Genomic DNA, 24,947 nt, shown 5'->3' on the forward strand with positions numbered 1-24,947 from the left:
GAGGGGAAAGGAGGAAGGAAGGAAGGAAGGAAGGAAGGAAGGAAGGAAGGAAGGAAGGAAGGAAGGAAGGAAGGTAGATAGATAGATTTTCAGTAGCAGCAACTCACAGTGCCTGACTTTGCTTCTTATCCCTGCCCAGGTCTGGCCACATGGCTTGGAGTGAAATGCATGTTTTCCTTCTTAACTGGAGGCCAGAAAAAGGAACATCGGATGGACCAAACTATTGCAACTTCCTTTTTTCCCTTCCTATGTATTTTCTTTGGCTCCCAGTAATTTTCCCATGGCTCATCCGGCTCACCCTCCAGATTTGTCCTTGACTTCCAGGCCCTGTCAGATAATTCTTAGACTAGACAATCTTACAGGAGCTCAAGGAGAAGCTCTGAAAACGTGGGGGGGGGGAGCCCAGCTGAGCAGAGAAGCCAGCATGAGCAACCACCGGTCAAGTCCCACACCGCTGGCAAGAGAATAGGAAAGGAGCTTCCAAGTATGAGGATTATGAAGTGAATTCTAGGAATGTAGAGAGAGTATTATGGCTGAAAGCCTGATCTTTTCTGTTTCTATGGGTGAAAATCCTACTGTCCAACAAGTGCTTGGATGAATGAGATTCGCTTACAGGGAAGGTAACCCTTGCAAACCTCAGCCCCATTTGTGGTTTCCCACTACTCAGTGAACTGAGCTGTGGCAGGCTCCCCATCCTGACCCTAGACCACTGGCTTCCAAGATGACGAGCTCAGAGCACAGAGCACAGAAGGGAAGATGCAGGTGGGTGTGTCCAGGGGTGAGGTGGGGCTGGGAGGATGAGGTGTCATAGCCTCTGTGATCCTTGAGAGCCAAAGAGCAAGGAGGGGATTAAGAGAAATGAGCTGGTCATGGTGCCACATGCCTGTCATCCCAGTAGGAGGCTGAGACAGGAGGATACCAGGTTCCAGGCCAGCCTCGGCAACTTAGTGAGGCCCTCAGCTTAGTGAGACCCTGTTTTAAAAGAAAAAAAAATAGGGCTGGGGTGTAGCTCAGTGGTAAAGTACCTCTGGATTCAATCTTCAGTACCACACAAGAAGAAGAGGAAGAAGGAGGAGAGAGGGGAGGAGGAGAAAGAGGGAGAGGGAGAAATGGTATGTCTGTCAATAAGGCAAACTACTATTTACCCCATTTTCAATAAACTCCAGTGGAAAACTCAAAACGGCGACTGCATCAACATTCCATACAAAGTCTTTTGTGTGGCAGGGGATTCCAGATACTGTTGTCCTTATCTTGACACAGGTGTTTCTCTAACTGATTCACTATCTACCTGCTTTGGAACTGATTCACTATCGACCTGCTAGAGGGCTTGCTGAGATGCGGATTCCAGAGTCTCACTTTTTTTTTTTTCAATACTGGCTCCAAGCTACATCCCCAGCCCTATTTTTTATTCTTTATTTTGAAACAGAGTCTCGCTGAGTTGTAAAGGGCCTCACTAAGCAGCTGAGACTGTCTGCGCACCACGATCCTCCTGTCGCAGCCTCCCAAGTGCTGGGATTACGACTGTGCACCACCACGCCCGGCCCAGAGCCTCACTTCTAATGGCCAAAGTCTCGTGAGCATGACCCGGGGATATGCATGCTAATGAACTCATGGGAAAGTGAGAGGCCTAAAACTCCTGCTGGATAACCACTGGAATCCAAGGGAGGAGAATAAGTGTCTAGAAGAGGGAGAGGCAGATGGCACATGGAGGCTGTGAGGCCTGGGTCAGCAGGGGACTCAGCAGAGCATGCAGCTTCCTCTCGGGTGAGAGGGCTGGCTGCAGAGGCCAGCTCCCTCCAGAGCCTGGCAGAGGGAGTGGAGGCGTGGCGTCGGCACCTACCGATCACGGTCAGCGTGAGCAGGAGGTTCTTCCCCAGGCTGCTGCACAGGCGCTGGCACAGGTTCTGATGCTTGGGCTCCTCCGAGCTGAGGTGGCTGTCGTGCATCCGCACCTCCACCTGCTTGGGCATGTTGTTGGCACTACAACGGAAATGAAGACAGCGATTAGACAGTGGGCATCCCCCTCGACAGGGGCTCAGGCAGTGGGTGCCTCCCCCGGCACTCCTGAGAATATAAAAATAAGAATAACACAGGAAATCCTGAATTCCTGTTCACTTATAAGCAAGAAAAGAGGCTACATGGGACACTTATGTGCCAGGTGTTCCCATTACCTTGATCTTCCCAATAAAGAAAAGAACACTACAAGCCAAGCTGAGGCCGGGTATCCTGAGAGTCACCCCCAGTGCAAATTCTGGAGAGAAGTGTTCTCCTCCCCTCATTTAACAGACAGTACCTTGCCTAGGGTTCCAAGGCTAAAGGGAATAGAGAGGCACATCCAAGTGTATTTAGCTCCAACACCTAAGTTCTTTTGTTCTTTTAACAACAGCAAACACATGATGCTTTCAGGAGCATCAGGACGTCAGTTATGCCAAGAAAAAGATGCCACCAACCTCCAGCTTTTCACATCCTGGATACACAAAATTACCCATGCCGATAACCCAAGTCTTGCCTCTCTTTCAGAGAAGATAGTTTATCCAGCTAGACAGAAGTTTAACCTGTGTGGCGTTTAGAAGGTCACATGTGTTATCAGGATTCTGTTTCGACTGCCCGCAAGTTACTATTACTTAGAGTCAGAGAGGATGGCTCTGAGAAGCATCTGGTCATCTTCACCTAAGGATGCAGGTTGACCCCTTTCCAGATAAACCTCATGGAAATCCAAGCTGTCTTGGGAGTTGCCCAGTGGAGCCCTTGCCAGGGAAATGGGGGCACCGCTCCTTTCCCAGCTTTGTCACTGCTCAGACCAATACCATTACATAAGTAAGCCCGGACATTGACATAGGAAGGCCAGGTTTTTACTTTGGTGACTTTTGACATTTCTGGAGCTGCCATTTCAATCACTGTTATTTGATAAAAGAAACAAAAAGCCTTTAACACCTAGAAGGACAGGCTACCAACGGATGACAGTGCAGTGCCTTCTAAGATACCAGGGTGTTATTCTTACCCAAATATGCTCAGCAGAGACTGAAAAGCCCCCACGTGGAACTCATGCCAGTCTGAAGACTAGTGATATGGACTCACTCGTTATGGGAAGAGTGTGAGCTTTAGGGTCAGAGAGCTGTGACTTCAAATCCTGGCTCTATCACTTGCTGGCTGAGTGGTATGTGGAAAGATGAAGCTGATATTATTTCATTGGTAATGAAAACTAAACAAAGGAATGTCAAATGGTACCTGACAAAGGGAGAGCCTTTCTCCAGGGAACACAAAGAAGAGACAATACATTTAATTCAGGGAACTTACCCAGTTGAACCACCATCCCAACACGATGCCAAGAGCTTCACTTCTAGTTTCAGAGTTAAAACCCAGGACCCAACTATGATGACTTACATTTTTAATAATAGGCTGCTTAATATACTTGCTACCAAAAATGTTTTAAAATCGAGAATAATGATGCATGGTCTGGTAGAAAACTCGGACAAAAATATTGGTCAAACTATAAACTTCTTAGTCCTCCCTTAATGGCCTAAATTTCTGCTCTTCCAGTTAATATTTGAGGCCACCTCTGACTTCCTGCCATATGTGGGCTTAATGATCACTCAGCCTACCTAACAAAGAAAATAGGGCACGGCTGCCACCTCTGCACAAGAGGGCCTTTCTGACCAGTGAGCGACAAATACCACCTCCTCCCATCGCCAAGTGAAACAGATAGAAAAGTACTTTTTACCACACAGCAGGAGAAAGTGATCAAAATGATTGTTTTAACATGGGTAGGCCATCTTTTTATGTTTGCCTTGGGATCTTTGTTTCCACTTTTAATTTTTTCTCCAGCCAGTACTGTAATATGAAACTCTACAGCAGGAAATGGCCAACAAGGAAAAAAGGTAGTGTGTGTTCTGAAGTGGTGAGTGTGTTCCCTTAGCCAACCCCGGCGAAACTCTACGGTCCCCTTGAGATTGTTAATCTCCTTGCCGCCTGCTTCGTTCACATCCCTCTTGCCGTTGAAGTTAAAATCGGGCCCATGGTTGGCATTCGAGTGAGATTAGCAAGTATTGAAAGCAAACGTGCTGGCAAGATCCATAGAATAAAACCAAAGCTCTGGGCATCACAACAGCCATATCGAAGTGGAAACATACAAATGTTAGGTTCACAGACACACTCAGCTCTGGGATGTGGTTGGATGCCTGTTGCACACATTTCCTAGCTGTACAAAATTGCTGTATGTTTAATGGTTTGCTTTGTAGGCCATGACAAAATGTCCCTGAAGCCCCGAATCAAAACAGCCACATCAAAGTGGCAGGGCCCCAGATGCCATGGACCCACAAGTATTTATTGAGAGATTTCCTGTGATTTGCCCTCCTAGAGTTAAACAGATGTCCCAGGCTTATTGGAGTCCTGATATGTGCAAAGAGAAGATAATTTTTAAAGTAAATCAGGGCTTCAACTCAAAGCTAGGGACAAGGAACCCCCAAACTCTGTGAAAATCCTGTGCCGGTTTAATCACGGTATCTCTCAGAACACAAGGAAATCCTGAAATAGAGAATATTATGAGCTATATCATGATATTTAAAACTAAGATCGTGCTGTTTCTAAGACTACATACCTTCAGAAGAACAGATATCATTTTTTTAAAATCTGTTCATATACACCGCCATATAAAATGCTGGCAACTAAATGCACACAGCAACTGAAGCAATAGTAGGTAACTCATATTTATCGACGACTCTATTTGTCATAGCTATACTCAGTAGTGAATAAGGACAATCTTTATTCTTAAGAACGCTTTACTAAAGAAGGGAACAGAAAACACATTATACTGTAATTATCTGCTTTAAATATGGGCCGTGATAAAGCTCTCCACAGGTGCAGTAGAAAATCATAAGCATCATGCTTCACCCAGGTTTGCAGAAGCAGGCGTGCTCAAGAAGGGCCCTCAGGAACAGTAGGTTCCTGACTTGGATCTTGAAGAATGAATTTAATTTAAATGTGCTCATCTTCCACTAGACTACAGACCCTGAGGGAACGGGACTGTGTTCTTTAATACCTCGTGCTAAGTGCTTAAATTAAATATTTGCTAAAAGAAATCAGAAATTGAAAAGCAGCCCTAAAGCATGCCTTTTCTTCCTCCTGGGAATGAGGCCCTCTACAAAAGGGCTGGCAGCATACCACTTCAGCAAGCTTCTACCATTCCTGCATTATTCCATAAATTTTTGCTGGGCACATATTAAAGCTGTCAGTGGTAAACATAGTGCAATAACTTTAAAAAAGACCAAGCACATTCTCATGGAGGGTACACTGTCATGGGGGAATAAGTGGATAAATATGTTGCCTGTGGCAATAAGGTCCAAGAGGAGATCAGGGAGATGGGAAGTCCCGAGTAGGGAGGCAGCTCATCTTCTATCAAGTGGCCAGGAAAGGTTTTTGTGATAAGGGGACGTTTGAACATAAACCTGGAGGAAATGAGAGGTCTCCTCAAATTAATTATGCCATCGTCCAAAGCTTAGCAAATAAATGGAATATATGCAATATGGGAATCTGCAGTCCCACCCTAGATCCTAAAGCTCCCTCCAGATGCAGCCTCTGATGTCCACATGTTGAATTCCAACACAAGCTCTGGTTGGAGTGAATGTCAAATGTGTGATGCTGGGCCTTGTGGCCATCATGGATATGACAGGTTGGGTGACTGTCCCAGCTCTAAGTGAGAGAAACAGCTAGCAGAGGAAGGTGAATGGGATGCAGGCAGAAGGCCTGAGGTCTCACTAGCCTGAGGGTTTGCTTCAAGGACAATGAGCAGGAAGGGAACCTGGGGAGGCGCAGGAGGGCACAGATAGTTAGAAATCAACCTCAGGAAAGATACCAGGCCAGACCTTTAAGAACAAAACAATGCTTGTTTTTGCAAGAGCTTTCCCCTAAGACAGCTGGTGTGTTTGGTTAAGATTGCGGGAAGTACTGGTGTGAGTACTGAGTATCAGACACCATGTGGTGATTGTCACAGTTAGGGCTGCCCCATAGCCAGGGTTTCCCCAGCTCCCTGAAGAACACCATCCTTGCTATAATAGGGCCTAGAAGTCTAACAGAGTCTGGCATTTCCAGCAGCCTGTGAGTCCTGCCACCCCTGCTGGATTCTGGTTTAACCGTGTGAAGGATGCTCACTAGCCAAGAAGCCCCTCTCTGACAGTTACTGTATCCTCACAGATGTTGCAAATTAAACCTGGAGAGTCACAGCCTCCATGGTTTCCTTCCATCCCTTTATTCATTTTCAGCACTGTGTCCATTTGTGAAGCCTCAAAATTACATTTTTTTTTGTGGTACTGGGGTTCCTGGAAGCCCTTCTACCAGCGGGCTACACTCCCAGACATATCAGACATATATATACATATATATATATATATATATATATATATATATATATATATAAATTTTTTTTTTTTTTGAAACAGGGTCTCCTAAGCCAGCGTGCGCGGCTGGCTTCGAACCTGCGGGATCCTCCTGTCTCTGCCTCCCAGCGTGGGGATTACAAGCGTGCACCAGCATGCCCGGCCTCAAAATTACTTTCTAAAAAGATCTGCTATGAGCCTCTCCAAACTTCAGACCAAGACCTGTTTTCTATAGATTCTTCCTGCATATCTGAGCATCTGGCCTCAATTTAAAAGTACGCAATTTACAGCTATTCCAGATCATGAGGAGCTTGGACCTGGAGGCCAAAGTGCAGCCCGATGTGACTAGAAGTCAGAAGGATGGAGTTCCCATGCCAGGGCTGCCCCTAACTGGGTGTGTCAGAGGTAGTATAAGGATAAGATGTAAAGTGACTTGCCTAATCACAGATGGAAGGGTAAAACACGGTGAATGGTAAAACATACACTCTTAATGTAAAGTATCAACAAGATTAAGGGAAGGATTTGGGCCTATTTTTCTTTTTTAGGTCCCAAGCTCTTTATATGTAAACTAAGTTGGAAAGATAAGAAATCCCTTAACCCCCTAAAACCCGGTGATTCTCTAATTCCCCAAGTAATACTAACAACGCTCGCTTCCGGAGATGCAGATTCCATTCGAGTTACTCAGGTCCGAATAAGCTTTGGGTTTACTATGAAACAAATCATTTCATTGCCCATGAGGTTCCGCGGACGTATGCTAACCCGAGGCTACATCACATCACTCTCAGCAGAAGGCAGAGGGGTGACTCAGAGACAAGAGCCAAGCCAACAACATAACAACTGTTTCCTGGTGTCTTTACCTCCATTTTTCTCTTTCCTATCTCTGCTACCAGAGCATGTTTCTCTCGTGCCAGGAAAGCTGAGTTGAGATTGAAGTCAGAATTCAGATGTGGGCAGCATTTAGTGCTCCTACACCTTTCACCAATTCTCAGCCTAGATTACTTTATTTTCCTTTTCATGTGTACATGTGTTGGGGGATTGTACTGAGGATTGAATTTCGAGGCACTTTATCTCTGAGCTACACCCCCAGCCCTTTTTATTTATGTATTTAGTTAGTTAATTAGTTAGTTAGATTTCTGTTTTGTTTTAAAACAGGGTCTTGCCGGGCGTGGTGGCGCACGCTTGTAATCCCCGGGCTTGGGAGGTGGAGACAGGAGGATCGCGCAGGTTTGAAGCCAGCTGTGCTGGCTTAAGATACCCTATTTCCAAATGAAAAGTATAAAATAGGTCTGGGAGTGTAGCCTGGAGGTTAGAAGGGCTTCCAGGAACCCCAGCACCACCAAAAATAAAAATAACAAATAAAACAGGGTCTTGCTAAGTTGCTGACAGTCTCGCTAAATTGTTGAGGTGGGTTTCAAACCTGTGATCTCTCCTGTCTTACTTAGCCTTTCAAGTACTGAGATTACAGGCCTGAGCCACCATGCTCAACTCTCAGTCTAGATTTCTAAAATGGCCATATCAGTGCCTTGGGAATACAGTCAAACAGATAAACTAGCACTGAAACCAGAAAATTGGCCAACTCAATACTAAGCATTGAGAGACCATAGCATCATCCATAGCTAGATCCTGTGGAACCCAGTGAGGCAGCATCTGCAGAAACATCCAAGATGAAAACTGAGGGGAAGAAGTCCTCCCCCAAATTACTTTCCAGGCCAAGGGACACAAACAGGCCAGTGAAGTGAATGGCAAGAGCTGGCTGGGCCTTTCGGTGTCTTCACTTAAGTGGAAAAGAAGTAGTAGGAGACACAATTCTGAAGGGATGCATAAATATAGCATATATTTTGCCCCAAAACAGATGTTAAAACAGCAGCTCTGGCTAGCAGACTGTAGAAGGCAACTTGGTGGAGTATAATTAAATAAGCATGTGGCCATCACATTCATAGTTAAACATCTCCCATGCCAGAGATGGCTGGGCAAGACATTTAATCTCTTGGACAAATAACACCTAGTTCACTCAGCTATTAGAGAACTCCTGTAAGATAACATTTAAAGAAGGACAAATACTATATCTGATATATATTAGATACTTAATTTTTGTTACTTAAATGCTTAAAATGGTGCAAAATAATCACTATGATGATTCACCTACAGTTGAGCCTTAGTAAACTTCTTTAGAAATAAAGTAGTGTTTCATTTTTACTAGGAGAAAGTCCTTGAAGGGCGAGAATGGGTGGTGGCTGAAGATGTTTCCATGATCATGAACCCCCTATGATGAAAAGATTAGACAACCTCTCAAAGAATGATAGGAGTACAACCTTAAGCATAAAACCTCTGCATTTTGGTAAATCCCCCCCTGCAAGGTAGAGACTTAAGCCAGCCTTGACCCAACACTTTTGCTCATTTTCATAAAGACTCACCACCCAAAACAAAAATAAGGAACAGTGAGTCTCTAGGGCCTGGATACAGACTGGGTGGGGTGTTTGATCATCTCAAACTGGGAATCACTTCTAAAAATAAAGATTATGTCTTGGCCCAAGATCTCACTGGCCAGCCCAGTCCCCAAAGGCATATCACTTCTAAAGTAATTGCTATCCTCCTCTCATTCATGGAACAACATGGAAATACATTTGAAAAATCCATACAACTCCAATAAACTGGGGAGAATTCATGTGGTGAACACTCCGGTTTTGAACCACAGGAAAGTTGGCTCTACTTCCAGATGAATAAAGTAGATTGTCTTGAAGCCAACTGTTTCTTCCAGCTGAAATCTCCTCCAGCCCAGTCTTCCTAGGTCAACTTCTTCTCCTTCAAAGCTCATACCTAACTTCCCTCAGGAAACCTGCATTGACTCCCATATTTTCTGTTTGCCTTTTTTTTTTTAATATCACCAGTCTTTTTATTTTACATTGAAACAGGATCTCAAGAGGTTGCTGAGAGTCTCACTATTTGATGACACACTCCTTGAACCTGCAACCCTCCTGTCTGAATCTCCCAAATACTAGGATTACAGGCATGTACTACCATGCCTGGCTTCCAACTTTATTTTTTTTAGAAACTTCCTCTTCAGGTTACCATATCTCCTGGGTGCTCAGTACATCTTTCACAGTTTGCTTTTCTATTTCTCTCCACTAAAAAGCAAATTCTTTGTGAAAAGATCATGTCTCATTTAACTCCATCTCCCCTACACTTATCATCATTACTAAAACATAGTAGATGTTCAATTATTGTATGATGAGAGAATGAATAGGTGAGTGGATAAAAAGAAGACAAATATTCTAGTCACAGGTTCTTTATGAAGCTGAGTTATAAGGACTAGTGGTCCAGATGCCTATGAAACCTGAAGAAAAAGATGGAAATAAAAACAGGGAGATCGTAAATGGCAAGTGGGGAAGTCCTATCCTGCAAGGAGTAGGAACATCTGCTTTAGGAAACGAAGCAGGCCCAGGAAGGGGTAGGGCTGGTTCTGCTCTGGTGGAGGCTTTGGTCCAGCTTCCCTTCCCAAGATAGGGCAGCCCAGTGCTCCAACATTCATGGAGAAGTTGGAGCCATAAGTCTAGCCTTAGACAACCAGACCTCTGGGCAAACTGATGAGGACATAGGAAGATATCCTTGTTCCTGAATAGTTTCTAAAGATCCAATGATCAAGTATCAATATCTCTAAATTTGAACCCTCCAAAATGTAGTCCTTCAACCAGAAAACATATGTACTCATCCACTTCCAAGAACCAACAGTCAGCCGGGCGTGGTGGCGCACGCCTGTAATCCCCGCACTTGGGAGGCAGAGACAGGAGGATCGCGCAGGTTCGAAGCCAGCCGCGCGTGCTGGCTTAGGAGACCCTGTTTCCAAATAAAAATGTAAAAATGGGTCTGGGAGTGTAGCCCAGAGGTAGAAGGGCTTCCAGGAACCCCAGTACCACCAAAAAAGAAAAAAAAAAAAAAAAGAATCAACAGTCTCCTGATGTTGGTGTGCCTCGATTAACAGAGCTCTAGATTTAATCCTCAGGCCTGGAAGTTTCTTCTTCTAGACCCTGAAGCTTCCCAAGCTGGGCCTTCCCAATCAGTCTAGGTTGGGATACTAAAAAAAGGATTGATTAGATGCCAGTTAACATATACAGTAGTTGGAACTTTCTCAGTATTTCCAATGCTTTTCTCCAATGGTGCTGTTCCAGTCAGCATTCTTGCAGCTATAATCTAAAAGGTTGACTTAACTTAGAGGAAAGAAGATTTATTTTCTTGGTTTGGGGCTCAGTCCATGTGAGCCTGAGGGCTATAGATCTCAGAACATAACAGCAGAAGGAGGAAAATGAGAGAGCACATGGGTTGTGCTCACATCAAAAAGGCCACTAGCAAAAGAGAGTAGAGGAAGGAGGGCCATATGTAATCTCCAAGGCTGCACCCTCAGGGATCCATCTCCTTCAGCCATACCCTACCAGGCTACCAGGTACCTCACAAAAATCCATTAAAATGAATTCATCCACTTCTGAAATTATAATCCTCATGACTCCAATATGCCAACCCTGGATATTAATAAATAAGCTTTTTAGGGGACATTTTATATCTAACTATAATAGAGGTCTTCTTCCTTTCTCCAACATAACAATCTGCCTGTGTGCCTTTTTTCTCCTTTCTAGAATGATCAGCCAAGCTTGCAAAGCAGCACCAATCCCAACTAGAGTTGGGAAAGGTAAAAGCATTTGCCTACCAGGCAGCTGGTGTGTGGCTTGGTTTGGAAGCCAGTTCTATCAGAACAAATCATATGCTCTTAATTTTAACACATGAGCTAAGTGTAGCCAAAACCCTTCTCCAACCACCAGCTCTTCAGACATATGAAGGCAGCTCTCCCCTCATCACTGGGTTTTCTCTTCCTCAAGTTCTTCATCATACTTTTTAGAGCCCCCCAAACCACTTATATTTCTTCCTAGTGAGCCTCCTAGACCTGTACACAACACAACCCCCTAGATGAGGTCTGACTGCATCCCCATATTTTTGAGCAAAACAAGAGCAGGCTTTCTAGACCTCATACTCTAGCACATCCAAAAACACCAGCACTGGGGCTTTGGCCTGTATTTGAAAAATTGAAGGGCAGTAGTTAATTTCACACTGCAGAAACAGATTACTGGTAAGTACTGGTACTGAGGAGAGACTATGATTGACTTTCTCTTATGCGCCAGTGGTAGGCAAAAGAAATGCCTACAGCCTAATCCCCAGAGCATGCCAATGTGTCGTGTATATGACAGAGGGATTTAAAACTGCAGGTGCCTTTAAACTGACCTTGAGATGGGTGGATTATCCTGGATTGTGGAGGAGGGCCCAATGCAATGCAATTACAAGCTCCTTCTAAGTAGAAGAAGGAAGCAGGGGAGAGAGAATCAATGGTGGCAGCCCAAGAAAGGCTCAGTTCAATGTTGCTGGCTTTACAGATAGAGGAAAGAGACACGAGCCAAGGAAGGTAGAAACTGGCAAAGACAAGAAAACTGATTCTTCCCTAAAACCTCTAGAAAGGAATACATCCCAGCTGACACCCTGACACCCAGGGAGACCCATGTCAGACTTCTGACCTCCAGAACTGCAGGATAAATGTGTCTTGTTTTAAGCTTCTGGATTTATATTAACTTGTTACAGGAACAAGAGGAAGCTAGTACTGCACTAGGCCCTATGCTAAGTATTTTGTATATCATTTCATATGACATTTGCAATGAGCCTAAGAAGTGAAGTGGTGGACACTAAGGGTTTCCTGTCAATACTCACTCATCTGCTCCTTCTAGAAATTTGTTCAGAGAGGCAGTGCATCTGCCAACCACTGGCTTCCCAGGCTTCTTACTGCTATGCCAGTGGAAATCCTCTAGATCAACCCTCTTTCCCTTGTTCCTGCTTTGAGGGAGGCCATAGGTAAACACAGGGGGAAAAAAAAAAAAAAAAACTTCTCTCCTTGTCCAATAACCTGTTTAAAAGGCTGAGTGATGCCTCAAAATGGCTTCTACTATGCAAGAAAGCATTTCAAACCCTCCCAGAGGACTGTGTCTTTTCCTACTTTCCTTCCCTCTATTGAGTCATTAAATATGTGGCTATTGATCAGTCACTAAATACTCAGTCCCTGCAAATTTCACCAGTCAACTCTCAGCTTACTGGGTGCCCACTTAACTAGATTGATATGTTAATTTTGCAAGTGAGAAACTAAGCCATCCAATCACCACCCAAGGGGAATCCTCTCACCAGGAGAATGCCTTCTGAAGAGTAGAATACATTTCTTACCCTGGTAGCTCACTGAGAGGCTGGTTCATAGGGCTCTGTGCTAATCCATCAGCAGAGTCTACAAGTGGATTATGCCATCTTCCAGTATCCATTCCCTCTCCTACTTTTAATAGACAGGCACAGTTCATGGTGTCGGGGGATTATATAACTTCTCACATTAGAACCCAAATTTCAAAGAACTCTTCAGTGTTCTTACTCTGAATGATCCTCTCCTGAGCACCCCTTCCATCTACTCCCCATGTGTCTATGACCTTATATTCCATCCCATTTACATGGTTTGCTTCATATCTGAATGCCTGATCCACTAGACTTTAGATTCTAGGAAGAAGGGTAGTATATCTACCTTGAGCCAAATATACACAGTTGTTCTTGGCATCCATGGAGGATTAGTTCTAGGACCTTAGAGGATGCATGAGTCCATTATATAAAGTGGCATAGTATATGTATGATAACCTATGCAAATCTTCCTGCATGTTTAAATCATCTCTAGATCACTTAAAATACTTACCGCACCATAAATGTTATGTAAATAGTTATTCTACAATATTGTTTAGAAATAATGACCAGAAAAAATATGTAGGCTGGGCATGGTGTTGCATGCTTGTAATCCCAACATTCGGGAGGTGGAGACTGGAGGATCATGATTCACCGATAGCCTCAGCTACTTAGCAAGGCCCTTCGCAACTCAGTAAGACCCTGTTTCAAAAAAAAAAAAAAAAATGAAGAGACTAGAGGCCCTCTGCAACTCAGTGAGACCCGGTTTCAAAATAAAGAATAAAAAATAGGGCAGGGGGTGTAGCTCGGATGTCAAATGCCCCTGGGTTCCATCCCCAGACCCACACACACACAAAAAAAGACTAAAAAATAGGACTGGGGGTGTAGCTTGGAGGTAAAATGTCCTGGGTTCCATTCCCAGTACCACTAAAAAAAATGTGCATGTTCACTACAGACACAATTTTTCCCTAATATCTTTGGTTCATGGTTGGTTGAATTCAAGGCTATGGAACCCTTGGATAGGGAGTGCCAACTGTATTAGGTGCATTGATAAGAATTTGTTTGAGAGACTAATGATTTGGAGGTTACATTAGTTTTCCAACACTATGACCAAAATACCTGACAAAAACAACTTAGAAAAGATGTGCTTTGGCTCATGGCTTCAGAAGTTTCAGCCAGCTGGGCGTGGTGGCACATGCTTGTAATCCCAGTACAAGGAAGGCTGAGACAGAAGGATCACAGGTTCACAGACAGCCTCAGCTATTTAGTGAGGCTCTTTGCAACTTAGTAAGACCCTGTTTCAAAATAAATAATAAGATCAGGCTGAGGGTGTAGCTCAGAGGTAGAATACTCCTGGGTTCAACCTCTATTTCTTTAAAAAAAAAAAAAAGTTGTTTCAGCTCATGGTCTGCTGGCTCTGTTGCTCTTTGCCTGAGATGAGGCAGAACATCGTGGCAGAAGGGCATGGCAGAGGAGAGCTGTTTAACTCATAGCAGAGAGTGAGCTAGCAAGCGAAAGAAAGAGAGTGAGAGAGAGAGGGGAGGGAGAGGGAGAGAGAGGGAGAGAGAGAGAGAGAGAGAGAATGAGAATCAGTTCACCAACAAGTTACAGTCCCCAAGGACATGCCCACAGTGACCTCCTTCTTCCAACCACACCCAGCTGCTAGTTTCCACCACCTCTCATCCAGCTATCAGCAGATAATTCACTGATGGGGTCAGAGCCCTCATGATAATCACTTTCCCAAAGCCCCACCTCTGATTGGCTGCACTGGGAACCAAGCCTTTAATGCATGATCTTTTGGGGGACATTCCAGGTCTGAACCATAGGAGATATCCTAAGGCAATTCAACGCTATGCATTTGGGAAATGGCTCTGGCAGTGAGAGGCAGAGACCTTCTCTGCTCAAGCACTGGGTAAGAGCTTCTTCCAGTGGATATGGCTCTGGATAGGAGCCTAAACAGAGCATGAAGAAAGGACCCATGAAACTCCTTAACTTGGAAGTCCACCAGAAGCTCCAGCTAATGTATTGTAACCTTGCCAAAGGCAAATGGAGCTTTTAATTCCCACAAGTGGCCATGACTTGACTTTTATGCACTTCCTGAAGTCATTCCAATAGTACCTCATCTCAGTAGCTTTAGGGTGGTAATGGCATGCTTCATTGGCCACTGGGACATCAACATCACCTCATTCCTGTGCAACTGTGGTGAAAACTTTTCATCCCAAGTGCCTTCCTTGGAAGAAAGGCTTTTACTCACCCAACTTGTAAAATCTTATTTATTTATTTGTATTTATTTATTTGCTGAGCATGGCTTCTCCCTAAATCAGCAACTCATCTGACAGGTTCTTAAGTTATGACATCAAATCAAGGGTCATGTCCTGCTTTTACTTGGGTCTTTGATATTATGGTACACAAAATACCAGGGATTTAATAGCTATTTGGTAAAAACTGGTAGATTGAGTTAAATGCTAAGACAAAGTTTAGGAGTTTAATAAGATATATGCTGTTCATTGAAATGTGACTTCTGGATTCAAATGTATCCTAGGATTTTGAGTTAACACACGACCAGCAGGCTTTCTTGCCCAGGACAATCTTGCCTTCTTCCTCCACTCACCCCCTGTCTTTCTGAGGCTACATTTAGCACACAGTCTGCCCACCGTTCCTTACTGAGGACAGATCCAATTCTGCTACCCATTACTGAGAAATGGACATTGTTCTTTATGGGGAGAGAAAAAAAGAGGTTTACATCACATGCCATCCAAAGAATACACAACAAAACCTCATCTTAAGCATCACCCCCCCCCCCACAGACTTCTCTTATGTTTTTTACTTCATTCTGAATTCTTAGCCCATTGAGCTAAACACAAATCTACTCAAGTGTCTGACAGCTGTCCAGCTGTTTTTCTTGAGCATGCTCTCTGGAGTGGGCCTCGCCCCCAACTTCACACAGTTGATCAAGTATTCAGGCCCCAAAAGGATCTCTTTCTCAGTTGCTAAGAAAATTTAACCTTTTCCTATATCACTTCCCAAAGGTAATGAGAAGAAGGCACAGAATTTATTCATTCTTTCTAGGTAAGGATCACTTTTCCTTATTTCTAAGTTCAATGAGCAATCATTTTAACAACATTAATTATAAAGAACTGGAAACTAATTATAAAACATTTTAACCTACAAGGTCAAAATTCAGTAATTGATAACCACTCAAATTTTCTTAACTAAATATTAATACTCTTTGCTTTATTTATTTATTTATTTATTTATGTATTAGGTAGCACTGGGGTTCCTGGAAACCCTTCTACCTCCAGGTTACACTCCCAGACATATTTTTATATTTTTATTTGGAAACAGGATCTCTTAAGCCAGTGTGGCTGGCTTCGAACCTGCAAGATCCTCCTGTCTCTGCCTCCCAAGTACGGGGATTACAAGCGTGCCCCACCACGCCTGGCTAAATTTTTGTTATTTAAAGAAACTAAACTGAAAGGTTTGAGTCACCCCAGCCCCCAGGGGGCGGGGCCTAAAGCTTCTCTCTTAGTGAGGCCCTCTGCAACTTAGTGAGACCCTGTTCCAAAATAAAAGAATAAAAGCCGGGCATGGTGGCACACACTTGTAATCCCCGCGCTTGGGAGGCGGAGACAGGAGGATCGTGCAGGTTCAAAGCCAGCCACGCTGGTGTAAGAGACCCTGTTTCAAAAATATAAAATAGGTCTGGGAGAGTAGCCCAGAGGTAGAAGGGCTTCCAGGAACCCCAGTACCACACACACACACACACAAAGAATAAAAAATAGACTTGGGGGTATAGCTTGGAGGTCAAATGCCCCTGGTTCAATCCCCAAACCCTCAAAAGAAAAAACCTTATTTTTAACTGATGCATAAAAACATAAAAGTTGTACATGTTCACGTTGTAACAGTATGAGATAGAGCTGCAGCTTCTTGTTCTTAGCTAGTTTAGAAAAATTAGCCAGAACTATACTGCTGTGAGCTTAAGCAATTTTTATTATTACAAAGGCAGAAAGAAGGGACAGAATTATTAAAGCACTATATCAGAGGAATGTAGAGGAGTGCCTTGAAAATAAGACACTGACATTTTTGGATATAGAACAGTTTTTTATAAAGGTTCACTGTCTTTTATTTTGCTTAACCAATAGTCTTTCTGACCTGACATAAGTGTGGGCCTGCCCATTATCTTCAGTGCAAGCCTTTTATTAAGATTATGAGGATTTACCATTTCACATCCTGCCTGACCAAAAGCCTTCTTCCTGCCCCATGCAAGTGTGGGCCCACCCCTGTCTCCAGTGCAAGTCTTTGTTAAGACTAAGATGTATTTGTTGGCCAACAAAGTCAGGGGTCCTTGGCCTCTTTGAAGAAGGCCTGTACCATCCTCCTGCATCCTTGGGGAGTTTAAGCCTATCTGCTAGAAGTTACTTATTATGTAAACTTGTCTTTACAGTACAAAAGCCCTGGACTACAACTCTTTTGTGTACTTGCTAATCATTTTTGGTGCTGGGGACTCTGCCTCACCCTCCCTGCCTGAGTGTCTGCGCAACACCCAGGCCCCAACTACTTTTTACATTTTGAGATTAATACCAAAGCAATTTTCCAATACCAGCACATTCCCCATCACATGGAGTATCATGTTCTACTCTGATGCACATGTATTGTGAGATGTTTAAATTTAGCTAAACATATCTAAATCTACATTTGTAATTTATTTATGCAAAATTTTGAAATCCTTTCTTCTTGCTTTTTGAAATACATAATACAGTATCAATATCTGTGCTCTCGAAAAGTTACTTTTGCCCAGTGAGCTTGGATAACAGCATTGATTATACTGTTGTCATTTACAGAGCATCCTAGCTCCAGGGCAAGTGATTTCCTTTGCTTGATCCTCACAACAACCCCATGGGCAGGTGGAGAAGAACTGGGTACTATTATCATCCCTAGTTTATAAACAAGCACCTGAAAGGACTAGTGTGCCCCCAGATCACCTACAAAGCAGCAGAACCACATAGCAAATTCTATATCTATCCAACTCAAAAGCCCACATTCTTAGAAACTATACTCAAATAACTAGGCAGCCAATTCAAACACTCTATCTTTTGGTCTTATATTTAAGCTTACCAGCATGTAGTGCCAGGGTTGCAAATCCTACCCCACCATATGGCTAAAAGGCCTAAACTATTTACTATCTGGACCTTCACAGAAGACAACAACAACGACAACAACAACAACAACAACAAAAACTTTGCTGACACTTGGCTAAAAAAAAAAAAACACGCAATAAATCAAATCCCCAATTTTTCTTTCTATTTCCTGAGATCTCTATAGTACAGGGAACCAGAAGATTCTACGGCTTTGTTTTTGATACATGAAACTCTTTCTTTGCCTTGGTTTATGTACATGGCTCTGAGTGATGACAGTTGGAAATAAACTTTGCAAAAGGAAAAATAAGAGCTAAGGAGTTGTGGTTCTAAAATATCCATCTCCTGGATCACAGCAGAGCTGCTGGTTAACCAAAAATCCAAGGAGGGTTTTTCCAGTTATAAAGAATTTGGCAAATGGATCTGTATTGAGTGCAGACGCAAGTGCCCACCACTGTCTCTACATCCATGGTGATAGGGAACTGAGGGGAATCCTTTCCCCTACATGTGGCTAGACTGAAGACTGGCTGTTTACGGCAGCAGCCAGCATGCTATGCCAGTAGAAATAGTGACAAAGAGTGTAGTCAGAGAGGCCATGAGTAAGAGCTCATTTTATTCACTGTTTTCAAATGTAGTAAGGGGTGTTTGGTAATCTTTGTGTAAAGCAGATATCTGAGTCATCTTAGCAGCAGGGAGTTCTCGTGAGTCATGTAACACCTCCTGGTCCCAAATCAGATCTTTCCACAAATGCATGGACAAAGAGTCTTACCAATCCTAGCACCATGCTACCCTGTTTGGATTTAAAAAAATCAATAAATACTTATCTGACTATACCTGTGTGCTCATATGTATTGAGCATGACAGATACCACTGAGGTAGAATTCCCCAAAGGTGTACAAAGGCCTGAGAAAACAACTATACATTCCAACATTTCCCCCATTTTGCTGTGTGAGCTTGTACATGTGAAATCTCTTAGCTGAGCCTCAGGATCCCCTGTACAATGAAGAATTTGAGCTGGATACCTCTGTGGTGCCTTCCAGTTCCAGGAATATGTGGAAAGGAAGCTCCATCAGCCAGTGTAAAGCCAATCTTGGAATATATAACTGACATACATAAGTCAATGTAGCTCATTATTCAATTAGTGCTATTGTAATTTTCATCAATATTATTACCCTTACTTATGGCATAATTAATAATAATAATAATAATAATAATAATAATATCTAGCATTTGTTGAATTATTTATATGTGACATCTTACTTGTTGAAATCTCCTAGAATGCACAGAAAAAAGATTCTATGCTCTCCATACAGCCACAGGCAAACCCAGTCCTCTGCCTGTTTTTGTAAGCCAGGTTTTACTAGAATGCCACCAACTCTATTGTTTACCTGTTGTCTATGGTCACTCATTCACTCAAAAAATAGAATTGAGTAGTTGAAATAAAAATTATAAAATATTTGTTACCTGGCCCTTTACTGAAACAACTTGCTGGCCCTCCTCACTTAGACTCTTCATTGCAAACCTGTCACCTTCACCTGCCTAGGCTCTGCTCGCGATAATTTTACTTCCAGTCTCTTGATTTCCCCTCCTTAACTCTGGTCCCTGTGGTCTGGGTGGTGCTGACTTGCCACCCATCTCAGGCCTGGTGAATTGGGACACTCCACCCCACGACCACAATCATGGGTGGGCACTTAGACCAAGTTGGTCTATAGAGATTCAGTTCTAAGAGTTTTTCTGGAAAAGATGGGCATGAAAAACTCTCTTTTGCTGAAGTTTCTGAGCTATTAGGATATAAGTCCAGAGTTTCCAGGAGCCTGCCTGGCAATCACCTGCCTGTGTTTGAAGACAAAGAGATATGGAGAAAAAGGAGTACTAGTGATAAGATTTTAGCTTCTGAATCCAACTGTGCCTTAAGTTATCTCTAGTCTTTCCAGCTAATAAATGAATGCATCCTCTTCTTCATTTGGGTCAGACATCTGTCACTTGCAACTAAAATGAAACCATCCTTTGAAATGACATAAGCACTTTCCACTCTAAGACTTACTACTCAAATTCACATGGGTAATAAGTAGCAGAGGACAGAACCCAGATCTATGGGGAGCTTGACAGGATAAACGGGTCAGCATCTAGAACTCTCCAGAAGACCTGGCTAGGATCTGGAATGAAACTAACAGGTTACTTTCCTGCCTTCCAAATCACATCACTACTCTCCAGAGAGAAATTCTTCAGAGAGCATTTTGTTTTCTACTTGTGACTCTCCCATGACAAGGCCCCGTCATGTTGGCGTCTCACACACTAATTTGTGGAAATTATAATAAAGAGTGGTATCAGATATTTGCCAGCCCTTTACACTTGTCATTTAACTGTGAACAAAATTACTGGGGAGAAGGTTGACTTCCAGCAAGAAATATATGTAACCAGGCAGCCTCAATATGGAGAGGAAGATTGTGTGTTGAGTTCCTTCTGTGGAAAGGAATAAGTCAGGGCCAACCTAACTGAAACTCAGGACCATGAAGACACACCTAACTGGAATCATGCACCTCACAGGGCGTGTGCTTATAATCTACTTTGAAGGGAAGGACTGAGTCCAAAAGGAAATATGAAATGCAAGGTTTAGAAACAAAATCTCCCAGGAGGTCTTTGGTTGGTGTGTGGTTCAACGTTATACCTTCATCCATTATAGGTCATTGTAATAAGGTCTGTGTCCCAGATAAGCCTCCTAGCAACTCAAAAGATCTATCAGGATGGACTGACCCCAACACACCAAAGGAAGACAAAAGAGTGAATTCAGCCACAAGAATAAAGCCTAAATTGGCTAGACGAATGGGTAAGAGATGGATGATTAGATAGATTAAAAAAAGATAGATGATAGATAAACACCAAAATATGGCCTTTTTATATACACAGGGATTACAAGTTATATTTCTGGGAGGATCACAGAGTTAATAGCAATTGCCTCTGGGGAGAACTGAGTAAATGGGTTTCTCAACGAGCAGGTGACTCACTGGCCACTACATGCTTTCCAGCACTGTTTGAATCTTTTCCCAGTACATTCATTACTTTTCAACATCAGGATTAAAATAAGAGGAAATTACCAAAAATATATCTAATGACAAGTGCCTCTTGAGGTTTGATCATTTCTCAATGATCTTAAAAGTTAAATGAACAGAACCCCATTTCGTTGGGCTTTCTGCTTTGAGACTTGGTAATAACCATCGTGAACACTCACAGAGACATGAGCTCACACATCTGTTCACCGACTATCCTGGGCAGAGAGAAGCAGCAACAAGCCCCAGCTAATGTCAGGCGTATGTGCTACACGGGACCTGCTCCTCTGGAAAATGGCGTGGCCAAAAGCCAAGCCAGCGGGAAGAGAAAGAGGTGGTATAAGAGAGTCCAAAGTTCCAGCCACCAAGGCCCCATGGTGCATCTGTGCACAGCTGGGGCAGGACAGGGCATCCTTGGCACAGAAATCAAAGAGTTGGCTACAATTTGGCTGCCAGGACACGTGAGGTCCCGAGAACAGCCTGGGCTCCCTATCTGCTCTGCTACAAGTGAATGAACCAAGTTTAAGACTTCAAGAGAGCAGGATATGAAGCAGGCCTGCACAGCGTGATTCTGAATCTCTCTCTGTTCTCCAATGCTAGACACACATACACACTCCATAGGAAGAAACTTGGTCTGGCTTTATAACCAAGGTCTGCCAATCTCGAACTATTTGATGCTCAGAAATTTACTCTAACCATTCAGATCCTCAGTTTCCTTATCTGTACAAGGAAAAAAGATCCTAGAGAAGAGTAAATTAGATTCAATGACTTCTCTTAAGTGTCTGCGGTACAGTAGCAGCCAGTAGTATCTTTTTTTCTGTCCTTTATCCCTTTAGCCATCTCAGAAGGCCTTTTTTTGGTACTCAAGACTTAACACAGGAACATTATACCTCTGAGTTTGTCTCCAGCCAATTTTTTTTTTCCTGAAACAGGGTCTCTAGGTTGCTGAGGCTGGTCTCAAACTTGTGATCCTCTGGTCTCAGCCTCCCCAAGTACTGGGATTATAGGCATGTACCATCACATCCAGCTAAGGAAATGCTTTTAAAAAATTAATTGCCTGAAAGAAACAACACAAAGCTTGGTCAAGATGAATTTTCAGGCTTCCTAGAAAACTCTGCAGATGCTCCTGAGAGACTCAACATCTCATCTCTGAACTCTTACAAAACAAGTTACGCAAGGCTCATCTGAGTTCTCCACGTGCCCTCTAGGATTATGGTGTGGAGGCTAAGGTCAAAAGGAAATTATGTAAATATAATCCTGGGAAGTCAACAAACAAAGCAGGGACCAGCTCCAGCAGCAAATATGTTGTCGTAAATCTCTCAGAGGCCAGAAATGGCGAAGTGATGTACAAGTTGAGGATGCTTGGTTGAGAGTGGGAAGAGGAGACTGTGGAAATAGCTTGGAAATGGTGGATCAGGATGTTCAACTATCTGCACAGTCAGGAGAGGAGGGCCCCAGATGCACAGTGTACTAACTTCTTCACCACTGCCTCTTGGGGAGGTATGAGGCCAGGACCAGAGAGACAGAGGGGAGGATTGGGAACCCTGGGACTTGAAGCGGCAAAGGCAGAGGGAGGTGAGACATGGGTGGGGGCATTTACCAACAAGTATAATTCATAAATTAACTACCAATACCAATAAGGGAAGTGCATTTAACTACTAGCTGTGCATCAGTTCTGGAGGAAAAGCATTTCAGAAATAGTCCTATTAATAAAAACGTTTGAAACTATGTTAAAAACCCACAAGTAGGGAGGATCATAAGCAACATACAAAATCCTTCTTGACTACCTAAGAAAGCAAACAAAAACACCAATTTTTGCACATCAATTGGCCTCTATCACTGAGCTACCATTCCAATTCCACACAAAGTACTTTTTTTTACAAGTTGATAACATCTGTGATGGTTATGGGCATGGAAGTTTTCCATGGGAGTCCGAGCTGGTATTAGGAATGTGTATGTGGGGGAAATGGGTGGATTCTATCAAAATGTATAACATATGATAACCTTTTACATGCAAAAATATTTCTCTTGAAATCTACCCTAGAGAAATGTGCTTATGTGTTCACGAAGATTTTTACTCTTTAGGGAATTGTTTGTAATATTAATAACTGATAAATAATACAAATTCCACTAGTAGAGGGTAGTTGAATAAATGCTAGTATACTTTGATGCCATTAGAGAATACAGACCTATCAAAAAGAATGAAGTATCACTATGTGAGTGGATATGAAAAACTACCCAAGATACATCCTTAAATGTATGTTGAAAATTGCATGTTTACATGAATATTTTTCATGCATGGAAAAAGAAGTAAAAAATCTTAGGGGTTACCTCTGAGAATGGGAGAGACTTCTGGAGACAGGCATGTAGAAGGAGATTTTTTATATATTTTTATGATATTTTTGTAAGTGCTTACTTTTATTTTTTTGTTACAGTCACATTTTATTTTTTTTAATTGGTGCATTGTAATCATATATCACATTGGAGTACAAGACTTGAGAGGATATACAAGCACACATCATCCAATTAGCCCTCATCCAGCCCCCATCCCATTCCCTCCCCCTCCCTCTATCCCATGCTTGTTTGGTGATTAACTTTGATACATTTGTTTATGTACCTCCTGCGTTTTAAAGAGGCTACATCCTCCCCTATTCCATACCCTCTGACTGGTCACCTTACTTGCTTCACTATAGGGCCCTTTCTATAGCTCGCCCTCTTCTTGTTGCCCCTTTCTTCCTAGTTTGTGCTGATTAGGGGAAACATTTGATTTTTATTTTCTGCGATATTTCTCTGTGCATGCCGCGTTGCAAGTACCGATCCCACTCTTGACAGCCCCAGTAGTGGCCTGATCCAGACCTCGCTGGCTCAAGCAGTGGCCTTGCCTTATGGGAGGCCCCGATTCTGGTCATGCTGGCCCCGACACCAGCCTAACCCCTCAGCTGGCTCCGATCCCGGCCTTGGAGGCCCCAGTAGCAGCCTTGCCTCACAGCAGACTCCGATGCCAGCCATTGGCCCTGGCACCGGCCTAACCCCTCGGCACGCTCCAATCCCGGCCCTGGAGGCCCCAGAAGTGCTTACTTTTAAAACTATGATATGTTCAGCCAGGCGTGGTGGCACATGCTTGTAATCTCAGCATTTGGGAGGCTGAGACAGGAGGACCATGGTTCGCAGACAGCCTCAGCTATTTAGTGAGGCCTTTAGCAATTCAGTGAGACCCTGTTTCAAAATAAAAAATAAAAAATAGGGCTGGGTGGGAGTGTACAGAGGTAGAATACCCCTGGATTCCATCCCCAGTATCGCAAAAAAATAAATAAGTAAAAAAAAAAAAACAAACAATGCTATGTTTATGTATCACAATGAGTAGTTGAGACTTCTTTTGAGAAATGGTGAGTTGGCCACCTAAAATGGAATTTTACTGTGGGGAAATATTAACTTTTTTAAAGATCCTAAAAAGCTATTATTTACCAAAGAAGTTTCCATGGATGTGATAAGCTCTGGGTAATGAATTTACCTGTGAGCTCACTTAGCTCAGATATTGACAAAAGATAACCTTCTGCCCCTAACCATTCTGAGGGTTATGCTTAAGAATCAAAGCACACAGTCTGTCCAGAAGAGATCAAACCTTTTCTCTTTCAGAGGGAGTATATCCCTTAGCACAGTATGGTACTGTTTTTTTATTCCCCAGAATGAAGCATAGCATACTAAGTTTTAGAGTGATACTTTTTATTATCTTCTTTAAAATGAGAGAATATACAGACTTTCTCTTCTTAGCCTTAGTCCCATGCTGCTTTTTCAGTAACAGAGGTAGTTGTACCCCATTCATACCAGAGTTCATGTATCTGGAAATACTAGCCTCAGGCTGGTACTGATCACTGGTTCACAACCTCTGGAACAGAATAGCTGCAAGTAGGATTTCTAGCACTGTCCTGCTCTGACACATGGTGAGCCTCAGACAAGGCACAAAATCCATGTTGGGGTACCACCTGGTACATTTGTAGGATTTATGAAATTCACAAACATTGTGAAACTCTCAGAAGCTTCTACCTAAACATCAATTGCAGTTTACAGATGACCAAGTGGTCATTTCACAGCCAATAAAATGTTTGGGACCTAAGGTATATAGCTGAGAAGTAATCTCATTGGGAACTTAG

At 43.0% G+C, this 24,947-nt stretch overlaps 1 protein-coding gene across 1 annotated transcript in view; it reads right to left on the minus strand.

Annotated features, from left to right (window-relative positions):
• SLC1A2 (solute carrier family 1 member 2) overlaps window positions 1–24,947 on the minus strand; it is a gene marked incomplete at its 3' end in the record, with an annotated part of 144,885 nt that overhangs the window by 55,463 nt on the left and 64,475 nt on the right. Inside the window, exon 2 of the mRNA XM_080695578.1 lies at window positions 1,841–1,980. Coding sequence (XP_080551704.1) covers window positions 1,841–1,970 — 130 coding nt within the window. The 5' untranslated portion in view covers window positions 1,971–1,980. The remainder of the gene's footprint in view (window positions 1–1,840; window positions 1,981–24,947) is intronic.

Source organism: Muscardinus avellanarius (assembly GCF_963383645.1).
Source record: "Muscardinus avellanarius genome assembly, chromosome: 1".
Lineage (NCBI taxonomy): Eukaryota > Metazoa > Chordata > Mammalia > Rodentia > Gliridae > Muscardinus > Muscardinus avellanarius.